Source organism: Lissotriton vulgaris, chromosome 9, assembly GCF_964263255.1.
Source record: "Lissotriton vulgaris chromosome 9, aLisVul1.2, whole genome shotgun sequence".
NCBI classification, from domain to species: Eukaryota; Metazoa; Chordata; class Amphibia; order Caudata; family Salamandridae; genus Lissotriton; species Lissotriton vulgaris.
In genome coordinates this window covers 126023335-126036772 of record NC_141697.1, presented here as the reverse complement: position 1 = coordinate 126036772, position 13438 = coordinate 126023335, and the positions used below count along the sequence as shown (strand labels likewise).

Genomic DNA, 13438 nt, shown 5'->3' with positions numbered 1-13438 from the left:
GGCTTTTGGCTTTTCTTTTCTCCAAATCTTTGGAGCCCTCTCGGGAACGATCCAGACCCTACGGCAGAAAAAAGAATCTGAAGATGACGCCCAAGCGTGGGAGCTTCCGCAGGAAGCATGCTGATGTCACAGGAAGGACACCAAAAGGTGGGACGTCGACGCCCACCTGGGCTACGAAAAAAAAAAAACAACAAAGAAAAGACTACAATTCCGGACCCAACCACTAGACCGCGGAATAATGCACAGCATAGTGAATCCAGAAAGATTCACGCAGCCAAACTTGACGACCTCGCAGGTCAACATTTGATGAGCAAGAGTCTACAGTATAACTTACTCCAGGAGATACTTGCATTTGTATCAAAAGGAGACAAACTAATCTACAACAGCTGCCTTTAAATACTTCCAGCACACACTCTATAGGTGTAGGGACCAGGTTGAGATCCAGCATCTTTGGTTGTCTTGTATTTATGTGGCAGCCCCACGCTAGAGCTCTTAATAGGTGGGTCTAAAGCATGCCTTCAGCCGTGCCTATGTTATATAATCAATAATTTATTTATTCGACTTATATAGCGCGTTATAACCCAGGGGTCTCTAAGCGCTTTATCAGGGTCAGGGTCCAAACATCAGGTACTGTGAAGGACAACTGTTAATAAAAAGTTACAGAACACCCCATGCTTGCTGGAAAAGAACTGTTTTTAGTTTCTTTCGGAAGTTTCACATGCTGCGCTGACTAGGATTAAACAGACGTACCTAGTCAACTTGGTCTTAAAATTTAGCAGTACTGGGACTGGTGTCCTATTTGTTTGGAAAGCAAAAAAAAATATATATATATATATATATATATATATATATATACACATATATATATACATATATATATATTTGGGTGCTACCTCAGTGTTCAGGGCTTGAACACTGCCCCAATGAGAATATTAAGCTCATCTGATATTAGGGCGCATGTCTATGAAACAAGAGACTCATCAATTCTGGACTGTAGAGGGAACATGGAAACTCACACAGTATTCTGTGTGTAACAGCTCTTTATTAACACAGCATTAGTCATAGCTGCCAAGTTTTCAGATTGCTTATGTGTAACATTTTCATGCTTTCAGTGTAATTATGAGTGACATTCAACGACTATGAGTGACACTTTCTCGCAAACAGTATAATGTCTCCCACACTTATTAGTAGCATGGCAGAGCCCACAGCTTAGGTCAGACACCTGTTGCTGAACAGAACTACAGAGAACCAATAGCTTAAACAGAGATTCCCTGCCTTGGCCAGCCTGCACCTCCCTGGCTGACAATCAATCATAATAATAGCATAATCAGATCTTGATCAATTGACAGAGTCTGTTCAGGCTCCAGGCCACATGGGACCCGAGGCCGACTACAGTATGGGACAGGGGTCACAGGGCGGATCTTCTCCCTGAACAGTTCTCTAATGAGGTGCCTGTTTTACTGCAGTTTAAACTGACCCAGTTTTTAACATGTATCTAGAAGATTAGTTTTGCGGCTGGACATCACATCTGTTTGATACCATGTGTAGGAAGCTGGCTCTGTATCTGATATTACCACTAGGTGGTAATACCGTGCACAGAGTCCAAGGGTTCCCCAAATGTGTACAGGGCTCAATGTCAATCCCAGAGTGCTCTGTTAGTGGTAGTGTGGGCGAGCAGCCTTAGGTCCAACACAAAGGAGCTTATGACATTTATTGCACAACGGTGATCAATAATGGGCACCCGACTCAAGTAGGAGATCCAGGTGTATTTTAGAAAATTATACTTTGTTTGGATTTTATTTTAAGACCAAGATCTTCATAATAAGATAAGTCCGTTTTTAATTCAAACTACTTTTCACTTGGAAAAATCGAAACTTAAAAACTTTTCAACACTGTTATCCTAAAGGGAAAACAGTTTTGTGGTCATACAGTTAAGTTCTGCACTTAGAATCCCACTCTTCTGAGCCAATACTCAGCACGGGCCAAGGTCAGGTGAGTACCAAAACTACACCACCAGCGACACAGGGGCGGCTGGGTGCAGAGGTCAAAATCGGAGTTCGGCCCAATGCTTTCCAATGGAGGTGTATGGGTCCACACTGCTTGCAAGTAGATTGGTTGCGTGCAGGGTGCAATTTGGATGTTGGGCACCCAATGCTTTTCATTGAGGATTCTTCTTTCCGCATAGAGGCTGAAGGCGTGGCACCGGAGGTTGCAGCAAGACAACCGACGATAGCAGTGGTAAGCAGAGATGTAGAGGGTCGTAGGGGCACCGTCTGTTCAGCTCACAAAGGCCCAGGGGCTTCAGGTGCAAGGGTGCCTTTCAATGTTGGAGTCTTCTTACCAGAGCTGGTCGCACTCGGGGTGAGCCTCTGGATTCACACTGCAGGCGTCGTCGTGGGGGTCAGGAGCAGTCAGCCACCGTTGTACACTAGGCCAGGATCGCTAGGAAGACTTCACTGCACAGGTGAGCCACTCATACCGTGGGCTTTGGGTGCAGAGTGGATAGGAGACGTGGATGCGCCTAAATTCGAATTCCTTGGAGTTGGTTTCTTCTGTACAGGTCTGCTGTCCGCAGGAGTTTTGAGACTTTTTCGACGGCAGCAGTCCTCCCCGGGTTTCAGGGGTCGCTGGCTGCAAGACAGATTGCAGGTTCGCAGAAGTTGGAGACAGGCCTGTAGGGCTGGGGCCACGGCAGTCAACATCTTCAGCCTTCTGATTGGAGGGGCCCCCCCATCATCAAGAAGGCGGTTACTGAAAGATGTGCTTAACCTCGCCTCCCCCACCTTAGGGATGGAGTTGGCAGAGGTGGGCACATCTCCTATTCTTCTTGAGTTTTCCCGACGGTTTTCCTGTTCAAAGTGGGGGTGTAAACCGGGGGCTGCCATTTGCTGCTAGCAGCAGCAGCTGGGGGTCGCGCCTTCAAAGGCGGCGGGCCTTTGAAGCTCCCCTATTCGAGCACTGGTCCATCCTGGAGGAGGAGGCATGACACCTCTGTCCAGGATGTGCACTGTTTCCGGTCCCAGAGAGCAGGTGCTCTCTACCCAGGGGGCCAGAAACATGTCTGGGGGTGGCTGACTGCCTGCAGCCGGTCAGAGACCACACCAGGGTTGGCAGGTATTAAGTGGGCAACTCTGAGGTGCCCTCTGGGTACATGGCACAATAAATTCCACACTGGTATAAGTGTGGATTTATTGAGAGGAATAGTTTGGTACCAAACACTCCTGTGTTCAGTGAAGACATCATGGTGCTGTGGAACTCAAGTTGTCGAGTTTCCAACCCATGTACTCTATATGGCTTCACTGGAATTTGTAATATTACGTAAATGGACCCCAATATTGTAGGGGCATATCTGCTCAGACAGATATCCCCTCACCTGTGGTATAGTGCATCCTGCCTTAGGGCTGTGAGGCCTGCTAGAGGGGTGTCTTACCTATGCCTTCAGGCAGTGTTAGCTGGCATTGCACCCAGGAAGCGTGTCCATGTCGACTTTGTTTGTTTTCTCCCTCACAGGGGCATGCAAGCTGCAGTGGCATTGTATCTGTGAGGGGTGTCCCAGGGGGCACTCTTCAGCTCCAAGGCCCTAGAATACCATTTATAGGAATTTACAGAGGGCAGAAGTGCCAATTAGGGATTGGTTTTTAGGGAAGGAGCACTGGCATAGGGGACCTGGTTGGCAGGGACCCTGTGCACTACATTTGAATCCACATCAAAACCAGGCTAAAAGTGGGGACTAACCATGCAAGAGAGGCACTTTCTCACACTATGGTTTGAGCAAGGAGTGATTTTTTACATGAATTAGGCAGGTGTGTAGTTTTCTGTTTTGGTCTTCAAATCGCTTACGTTTGTTTGGCTTACAGTGATAGCAGGATATTTCCATGCCATAATATATTTAGAATCCTATACCTCCCGCTGTACACTAGTGCCATCTCGTGGCATTTAAAAAACAGCACTCAAGCTCAGCTTTTATGCCGTCCGTCCTAGCATAGAGAGAAACTGAAACTGACTATCTCTGGCTTTGCAATAATTTGAGAAAATGATCGGAAATGCGTTATTCTAACACCAGATGCATGGCAATTGTCAGGCCTGATGAGTAGTGACCACATAACCAGGTGTCCTGGCTGTTTATGAGAGCCGCATTTGTTCCACCTGCATCTCTCAGCACTTTAACGTAATCTGCCTGTCCACCACCTAGCAATCCTGACCCACGCCATGGAATGCAACAGCATGAAAGTCTTGCGACAGCACTGGCCTGCCACAGACACCGCAATCATTGTAACAATAAAATGCCTGTAGGAGTTGAGCAGAGGGCAAGCATAAATGAGACACGCTTTCACGACCTTAAGGGAAATTTTTCGATAAATATGAAAACAGAAAAGCCAGTAGTGTAACGAAGAAGGCAATTCTCTTTAATAGCCAATAGCGAGGCACGCAGCACATGGATCCTTTATAAATATGCCTTTATTGTGTGAAGCTACTCACTTGTGCCATCAGGGCTGCCATTTCCAGAGCGAGCTCTTTGTTGACAGGAAACCTCCCGCTGGTGATCTCATCACTCACTTGAGAAGCCATCAGAAGGCGCTCTCGATCGGTTTCACCTTTCGCTTGAGCTCTAAAGTACATTCTATGACAAAACGAAAATCAAATGAGGTTACAAAGATCCTGTGTAGTACAATCACAAGCATACAAAATAGCATTGGGGAACACTATATTATTATTTTGAACATGTTCGGGCAGCACAATTTTAAGATGGAGGAAGGCACTTTGATGAGTGGATTTCTAATGGGCTGCCGTACAGTCTACATTAATGTTTTTCTCAAATCTTGCCTTGGCATCTATTCAAAAGACGAGAAACTGGCTGCTAGAAGTCTCTATCAGAAGAACAAGTTAGTTATCTTCGGTAAAGCTCTTTCTGGTAAACTATTTAGCCGCAGAATCCTCACCTTTTGAATATTACCCAGGCATCAGTCTGGATCTGGAAACTTTTCAGCAGCCCCTCTGCACACCAGTAGGTGGCAGTATGCACCTCTGCACTGATGCTGTTCCGGCCGGACAGGACATTCCCAGCCTAGATAGGCACCACTCCAGAGCGATGACATCAGTAGTTTTCAAGCCAGTCCACGCCCCACCAGCGTTCAGATTCCTAGATTTGGGATCTTTTTAATTAATAGAGTCCAATCACAGAATGGGGAGGTTGAAAGGGTTGATGAGAAATCAGTGGCTAGATAGAGTCTCTACCAGAAAGAGTGTTACTGAAGCTGATTTCTCTTCTTTCGAATAGATACCAAAGAAGTATTTATTTGGGAGGTGGGAATGTGAATGGATTCAAACCAGAAAGTCCTGCAGGAAAGAGCAGACAAAAATCCCCTATTAGGGAACCTGACTGTCCAGACAATAGTGCTTCATGAACATATGGAGAGATGCCCACGTAGCCACCAGGCAAATGTCCAGGACAGTGACACCACCTGCTGACACGGTGGTAGCAGCTTTAGCCTGGGGAGAATGAGCCTGCAGTGCAACTTTAAGCTGATTTTTGGCCAATGCGTTGTAGATTTTAATGCAAAGCAAGATGCAGTGGGAGATGTTTTTTTCTGCACAACCTTGCCTTCAGAGAACCCCACAAAGAGCTGATCTTCCACCTTGTGCTCCTTAGTACAATCAATACAAAATCTAAGAGCTCTCTTGGGGTCCAAACAATGTAGTCACTTCTCCTCCTTGGAGGGGTGAAATGGAGCATAGAATGCTGGCAAGGTGATGTTTTGACCTACTTTGAATGGCACCACAACAATAGTAGAAGTAGGATGCCAGTGTCCACAAAACCAGATTGTCTCGGAAGAATGTGTTCTCTGGTGAGTTGACAGAGTGCCTGAAGTTTACTACCACCCTGCGCTCATGTTATGGTGACAAAGAACACTGTCTTGAAGGTGAGAAACTGCAAGGGGCAGATGTAAAGCAGCCATAAGGGAGTAAATAATCAGATTTGTGAAGACAAGGTTACAGTCCAACCATAGCAAGACAAAGGTAGATGGCGTAAATAAATGAAACGAATATGCTACTTACCAGTATGCATCTGTTCTTGGCATGTAGGGCTGCTGACATTCATATCTGTGCATAGATCGCCGCCTAGTGTTGGGTCCGGATGATTGCACATTGTTGTCCTGGAAGAGTCTTCGAAGTATCACGAGATAGGTGGCTCCTCCCCTGGACTACAGTGCGCATGGGCATCGACTCCATCCTCAGATTGTTTTTAGCCATTGTGGCCAAGATGGAGTGAAACTCAGTGAATGATGACCATGCTAGAAGTATGTGTAAATTCTGCAGCTGCTACAGGCGCCGGGGAGGAGGGCGGGCGATATGAATGTCAGCAGCCCTACATGCCAAGAACAGATGCATACTGGTAAGTAGCATATTCGGTTCGAGGCATGTGGGCTGCTGAATTCATATCTGTGCATAGAATATATAGCAGTCCCTCCATTAGCGGCGGCCGCCCGTGCCAGCTGCAGCAGTTTGAAAAAGTGTTTTGAGAACAGCCTGCCCTACAGCTGCCTGCTGTTTGGAGTGCACATCAACACAATAATGCTTTGTAAATGTGTGTGTGGTAGACCATGTGGCTGCTCTACATATGTCCTCCAAAGGAATGTTTCCAAGGAATGCCATAGAGGCCCCCAACTTTCTGGTGGAGTGGGCCCTTGGTGGAATGGTGAAAGTACGTTTTGCCTTCAGATAGCAGATCTGGATACATTTAACGATCCACCTAGCAATACCAGCCTTGGAAATAGGGTTACCTTTGTGGTGCGGTGCAAATGCGACAAAAAGTTGCTTAGTCTTCCTAAAATCCTTGGTCCTATCGATGTAATACATCAGGGCCCTTTTGACGTCAAGGGTGTGGAGCATTCTCTCCGCCAATGACTCAGGATTTCGGAAGAAAACTGGTAATTCAATAGTTTGGTTGATATGGAATTGAGACACCACTTTGGGTAGAAATTTAGGGTTAGTGCGAAGCACTACCCTGTTAGAATGAATTTGGATAAATGGCTCTTGGATAGTTAGGGCTTGTAATTCACTAACTCTGCGTAGCGATGTAATCGCTATGAGGAAGGTCACTTTCCACGTTAAGAACTGAATCTCACAGGAATGCAGTGGCTCAAAAGGAGGACCCATCAGCCGGGTGAGGACCACATTGAGGTTCCACTCCGGAACTGGTGGAGTCCGCGGAGGAATGACTCGTTTGAGACCTTCTAGAAAAGCCTTGATGGCAGGCACCCTGAAAAGGGAGAGGTGCGGCCTATTTTGGAGATAAGCGGCCATTGCAGACAGATGTATGCGAATGGAAGCGAAGGCCAAATTACATCTGTACAGATGGAAAAGGTAACAGATGATATTTTGAATAGAAGCATCTAGTGGGTTAATGTTGTGGTCTGAACAATAAATGACAAACCGCTTCCATTTCGCCGCATAGCATGCTCTGGTGGTGGGCTTCCTTGCCTCCCGAATGATTTCCATACAGTCGGAAGGCAAGTGCAGATAGCTAAACTCTAGGACTTCAGGAGCCAGATCGCCAGGTTGAGCTGTTGCGGGTCTAGATGCTGAATGTCGCCATGGCTCTGCGTCAGAAGGCTGGGTGTGAGACATAGCCTCTGGTGCGGTACCACGGATAGTTCCAGAAACGTGGTGTACCATGGTTGGCGAGCCCACGTTGGAGCAACCAGGATGAGAGTCATCGAGTGCTGCCTGAGCTTGCGTGCCACCAACGGTATCAGTGGTGCTGGGGGAAAAGCGTACGCAAATTTGCCTGACCAGTTCATCCATATCGCATTGCCCTGCGATTGTGGGTGTGGGAACCTAGCGGCGAAGCTTTGGCATTTTGCGTTCTCCCTTGTGGCGAACAGGTCTATCTCTGGATGACCCCAGCTTTGGAAGTACGGGTGGAGTACTGATGGATGTATCTCCCACTCGTGCATCTGGTGGCTGTGCCTGCTGAGCAGGTCCGCCATCTGATTGTCCTTGCCCGGGAGGTGTTCTGCCATGAGGAAGATGTTCCTCTGGATGGACCAGTTCCACATGCTCTGAGCCAGATGAGACAGCTGCGGATAGTGTGCTCCTCCCTGCTTCTAAATGTAGTACATGGCCGTCATGTTGTCCGTCCGGATCAACACGACCTTGTTGCACAGATGTACTTTGAAGGCTTTGAGTGCCATGAAGATTGCCATCAGTTCGAGAACATTGATGTGCATTTTCCGTTGCTGTTGCGTCCAGAGGCCCTGCACTGTGTAATGGAGTACATGAGCTCCCCATCCCTGGAGAGAGGCGTCCGTCGTCAGGATGATCTGTGGCACAGGCTCTTGGAACGGTCGGCCCTTGCAAAGGTTTCGTGGATTCCACCAATGCAGAGAGTTGTATGCCCGACCGCTCACCAACACTAGGTCCTTCAACTGCCCGTGAGCCTGAGTCCACTGACGTGCTAAGCACTCCTGAAGCGGGCGCATATGTAGCCTCGCGTGCGGGACTATGGAAATGCAGGAGGCCATCATGCCTATCAACTGCATAAACACTCTTGCTGGAAGCGAGTGTTGAGGTCTGAATTTTTGTATCAGCGATTGAATGCTGCTGACCCTCACTGAATTTGGCTGTGCTGTGGCCGCCAGAGTGTTTATGGTCGTGCCCAGGTACTGCCGTATGTGGGCGGGCTGAAGGTGTGATTTTGGGTAGTTCAGTGAGAATCCCAGATCGTGCAGTAGGTGAATGGTGTGGGACATGTGGGCGGCGCACTGCTGGGCTGACTTCGCTTGGATGAGCCAGTCGTCCAGATATGGGTAGACGTGGATGTTCTGTCTCCCGAGATGTGCCGCCACTGTCGCCAGGCACTTTGTGAACACCCTGGGTGCCGTGGTGACACCGAAAGGCAAAACCTTGAACTGGTAGTGTTGGTTTTGGATGGTGAATCTGAGGTATTTCCTGTGTGATGGGTGCATAGGTCTCATTTTGCGAGAAACCCCCCCTGCCTGAGCAACGGGAGCACCTGCTGCAGGGTCAGCATATGGAAGTGCTCCGACAGGATGTAGTAGTTGAGGGGCCTGAGGTCTAGGATGGGCCTGAGGGACACCTCCTTTTTTGGAATCAAGAAGTACAGGGATTATACCCCTGTGCCTCTTTCTGGCATAGGCACGAGCTCTGTTGCCCCTTTTTGCAGCATGACAGTGACCTCCTGCTGCAATAAGTGCAAGTGCTCGTCCGACATAGGACGGTGTCTTGGGGGCATGTTGGGTGGAGTGGATGTTAGCTCCAGACAATAACCGTGTTGGATAAGTTTTCTGACCCACCTGTCCGTGGTGATGGACTTTCAGACAGGCAAGTACTGCTGAAGTCTCCCCCCCGACCGGTGTTGTGTGGTCGGGGGGCAGTGACAAGGCGTCACTGTTTGCTGGTGGCAGAGGACCTGGAGTTGTTGTTGCCACGTCCTCTACCCTTGGAGCTGTTGCCACGATATCCACCCCGACTCTTGTTGGTGTAAGTAGTCTGGGTGTTGCCTTTGTAATATTGCGTGGACTGTGAAAGCTGACCCCTGGAGGTGCCTCTAGCGCTGGAGCGACGAAAGGACCCACCCCGAAACTGCTGGGACTATAAGGCACCCATGGATTTAGCAGTGTCAGTGTCTTTTTTCATTTTCTCTAGGGTGGTGTCAACCTCCGGGCCAAACAGGTGATCTGGGTTAACCGTTTGGTTCAGGATGGTGGTTTGGATGTCTGGCTTAAATCCAGAGATTCTCAGCCAGGCATGTCTTCGAAGCATAACGCTGGCGTTTATAGCTCTGGCCGCAGTATCAGCAGAGTCCAGAGCGCACTTAATGGAAGCGTTAGAAATTAGCTTCCCTTCCTGAATCAGCATCTCAGCCCCTTCCTTATATTGATCAGGCAGGTGTTGCAATAGGGTCTCTAGTGTATCGTAGTGCGCCCTGTCATAGCGCGCCAGAAGCGCCTGTGTGTTGGAGATGCGCCATATGTTGGCTGCTTGTGCTGCCACCCTTTTTCCCGAAGCTTTAACGACCTTGGATTCTTTGTCTGGGGAGGAGCATCACCCGTAGTCTGAGAATTGGCCCTATTCCGGGCATTTGAGACGACAAGGGAGTCCAGAGGCAACTGTCCTTTAATGTAGGTAGGATCAGTAGGTGCTGACCTGTATTTTTTGTCAATTCTAGGGTTTATCACCCTTGCCCTGGATGGTTCTTTAAAGATCTCAGTTGCATGCTTCAAGACACCTTTTAGCATAGGCAAAGTTTTGACAGTTTTTTCCGACACTGAAAAGGTGTCAAAGAGGAAATCCACATCTACAGGGTCAGCATGCAGCTGGACATTGTGATTGGCAGCGGCCCGTTCAATGAGGGCATTGAAAGCAGCAGAGTCTTCTGTAGGTGAAGTCTTTGCAGAAAAGAGTTGAGGGTCTTGTCCTGAATGAGGGTCCCCAGGGTCACCACCAGCTGCCCAGGGCTCATTGGTATCCTCAGGGTCTGTAAAGACTGGATAACTGTATTCATCCTCTTCATCTCCCTCACCAGCGTCCACATCGGAGTAAGTGGGCGACACATCATGAGTCTGTGGTGAAAGGGATTCCACCAAGACAGGAGAGCAAGCAGAGTCCTTCTTCTTCTTCTTGAAAGGGATCTTGTAAGACTCCAGTGGGGTTCTGGGGTGATTTTCCGCTTCAGAAGGTCGTCGAGGTCGCGGGCCGTGGACCACTGGCGACGCTTTTGGCGCCGAGGAGACCGGTTCGGGCACGCCAGCCACTGCCTTCGGTGCGAAAGCCTTCGGTGCCGTCTTAGGTGGCAACGTAAAGAGGATCGGCGTGGACGCCTTAACTGGTTTCTGCACAGGCTTCGCAGGCGGAGGGTCCTCCGGTTCGACCGCCGCGGTGCCGTCTTTGATGCGCTGGAGGGAGTCCATCACCTTTTTGGTGAACGCGGCGGATGGGCGCGCTGGTTCTGCGGAGTCCTTCGAGGACGCTTTCGGAGGAGGGTCCTTCGAGGCCACTTTCGCAGTCGACTCACAAGGCGCAGCGTTTTTGGCCTTGTCGTGCGGACGCGGGGCAGAGAGGACCCTCGGGTCATCGAGCCGCTTCTTGGCGTCACCGAGAGTTTTCTTCTGTTCGTTGCCCGCCTTCTTTGGGTCGACAAGGCCCCTGCCGGCGTCGACCGTCTTCGGCGCCGACGCGCCAGTATCGACCACCTTCACCTTAGTCTTTGGCGCGGCAGACTTCCTCTCGACGCCTTGGACGTTGCCTTTCGGTTCGACAGTCATTATTGGCTTCTTCGGCGCCGAAGCCTCCGAAGCAATTGAGCCGACCAAAGGGGTGTGCACTTTAGGTTTCGATGTCTGCACCTGCGCAGTATCTGGTGTCGAGACCGTTGGGTTCACTTTCGGTTTCGTTTTACCATGGAGTGGCTCGGCAACAATGTCCGTGGCCGGGCCCGAAGGCGGTGCCGTGGAACCCATATCAAGGTCTTGGGTAAGGCCCGAAGGCGATCCGTCGACCTGGGCCTTATGAATAGGCACGGCCCCAGAGTCAGTTTGAGGAAGTTCCTCGCCCGAGCTATCCTCCATGGCCCCGAGGGCACCGTCGTCGTCTCCTACCTCCTCGACGACTTCCTCGCTTTCGAACACCTCAGCATCAGGGTCGCAGTCTTCTTCGACGTTCGACGCGGGGTTTGATTCCGAGACGTCCTGGATATATTCTTCCTCGACATCCCCAGCATCGAAAATGTCTGCAGGCGCCAAAGCAGATTGCTGGGCCTCCAGGCGCGCAGCTCGTCGAAGCTTTAGTGTCTTCTTGGACCTGAAGCGTGAACAGGCCATACACTTGGCCTCATCGTGGTCCGGCGACAGACACTTGTTGCACACCGGGTGGACGTCGATGTGTGGGTACTTCGAGTTACAGACCAGACTTCGTTTGAATGGACTTCGTTCCATGATGGATGGTGATAATTCAGGAGCGTCGACTAGGCCTTCCGCGCCGAGAGCACGCGGAAGTACAGAAACCGGCTCGGAGCCGAGCTGGAAGAAGTGAAGCCGAACGCAATACAATACCGACGTACAGCCTAAAGACCTTTTGGTCTCGAGAAAGTTTTTTTATCGATTCCGACAAGAGGGAATAAAAGACATCCGAACCCAATGGCGGAAAAAAACAATCTGAGGATGGAGTCGATGCCCATGCGCACTGTAGTCCAGGGGAGGAGCCACATATCTCGTGATACTTCGAAGACTCTTCCATGACAACAATGTGCAATCATCCGGACCCAACACTAGGCGGCGATCTATGCACAGATATGAATTCAGCAGCCCACATGCCTCGAACCCTTGCACATATTTTTAAACAACTGGAGACAATAAGAAAGAGAGCTAATTTGGCAACTGTAAAAGCATAAAAGAGCTGAAAGGTACCCTTTTAATTGTGCCCAAAGAAAAGTCTTGCTTTTTCCTTGCTTGCTTGCTTGGGACAAAACAAACAACAAAAAAATCTGATAACTTTGCAAGCAGGGGTCAATCTGTTGAGTACCACACCAAGCCACAACATTGTCCCAATTAAATTGTGAACTTGGCCATCTCATGACCTCTATAGCATGGCATGGACAGGTTGGAGATCATCAGGAACATCTGGGAGTACTTGAGCCACTATTTCCCAAAAGGTGCAAAGAATAGCGCCACAGAAGGCAACATGCAGCACCAAGTTTTTAGGGGAGGGGTGCGGAGATAAAAACGCAGGGTCAACAGTGGCAGGGTGGTGGTGTCTTGAGATGTGAGAGTTGACTGGGGGGCCAAAGTAAGTTGTGGCCTATGCCCTCAACAAGTGCCTCACTGAAATACAAGTGAAGCTCAGTGGACGTTTGCACCAGCTGCACAATTCTGCAAGGACATAGGTCTTGATCTCCAAAGTGGGGAGCTGGAGGTTAAGGAATTCAGCCCCCCTACACATCACCATGGCGTAGGAAGCAGTAACTTCAGTGGATGGATCAGGGGATGATAGGAAACGTATTAAGGACTCTGCTACCTTGAAGGTCTTCTACCAATTCTCCTTGCGATATGACGGACCATTCTTCATTCATGTCATAATTATTGTCCGAATCACTGCCAAACAGGGAATGCAGGGTATGTTTTCACTTGTGGAGGTTGCAGGTCGAGTGGAGGAAGTGGTGACAAAACATCAGCCGGGCACAGTCTCCATCGAATCACCATGGACTTCGAGTGGGAGAGTACAATAGATACCTGCATTGGTGGAGGTGGCATTCAGCGTTAAATTTCCAGGAACCGATGTGAACCGTAGGGGCAGAGTCAGAACTAGATATTCTTGGCGGGTCCAACTACCCCAGAGAGTGGGTCCGCAGAGGGAAAACCCAACAACGATATTCCAAATGGAGAGCCTCTCAACTCCAAGGGGCTGGAAGGAACACCAG

General features: G+C 49.4%; 1 protein-coding gene across 1 annotated transcript in view; it reads right to left on the bottom strand.

Annotated features, from left to right (window-relative positions):
- PLEKHH1 (pleckstrin homology, MyTH4 and FERM domain containing H1) overlaps positions 1-13438 on the bottom strand; it is a 301189-nt gene that overhangs the window by 51829 nt on the left and 235922 nt on the right. The window contains exon 24 of the mRNA XM_086937161.1: positions 4480-4621. Coding sequence (XP_086793287.1) covers positions 4480-4621 — 142 coding nt within the window. The remainder of the gene's footprint in view (positions 1-4479; positions 4622-13438) is intronic.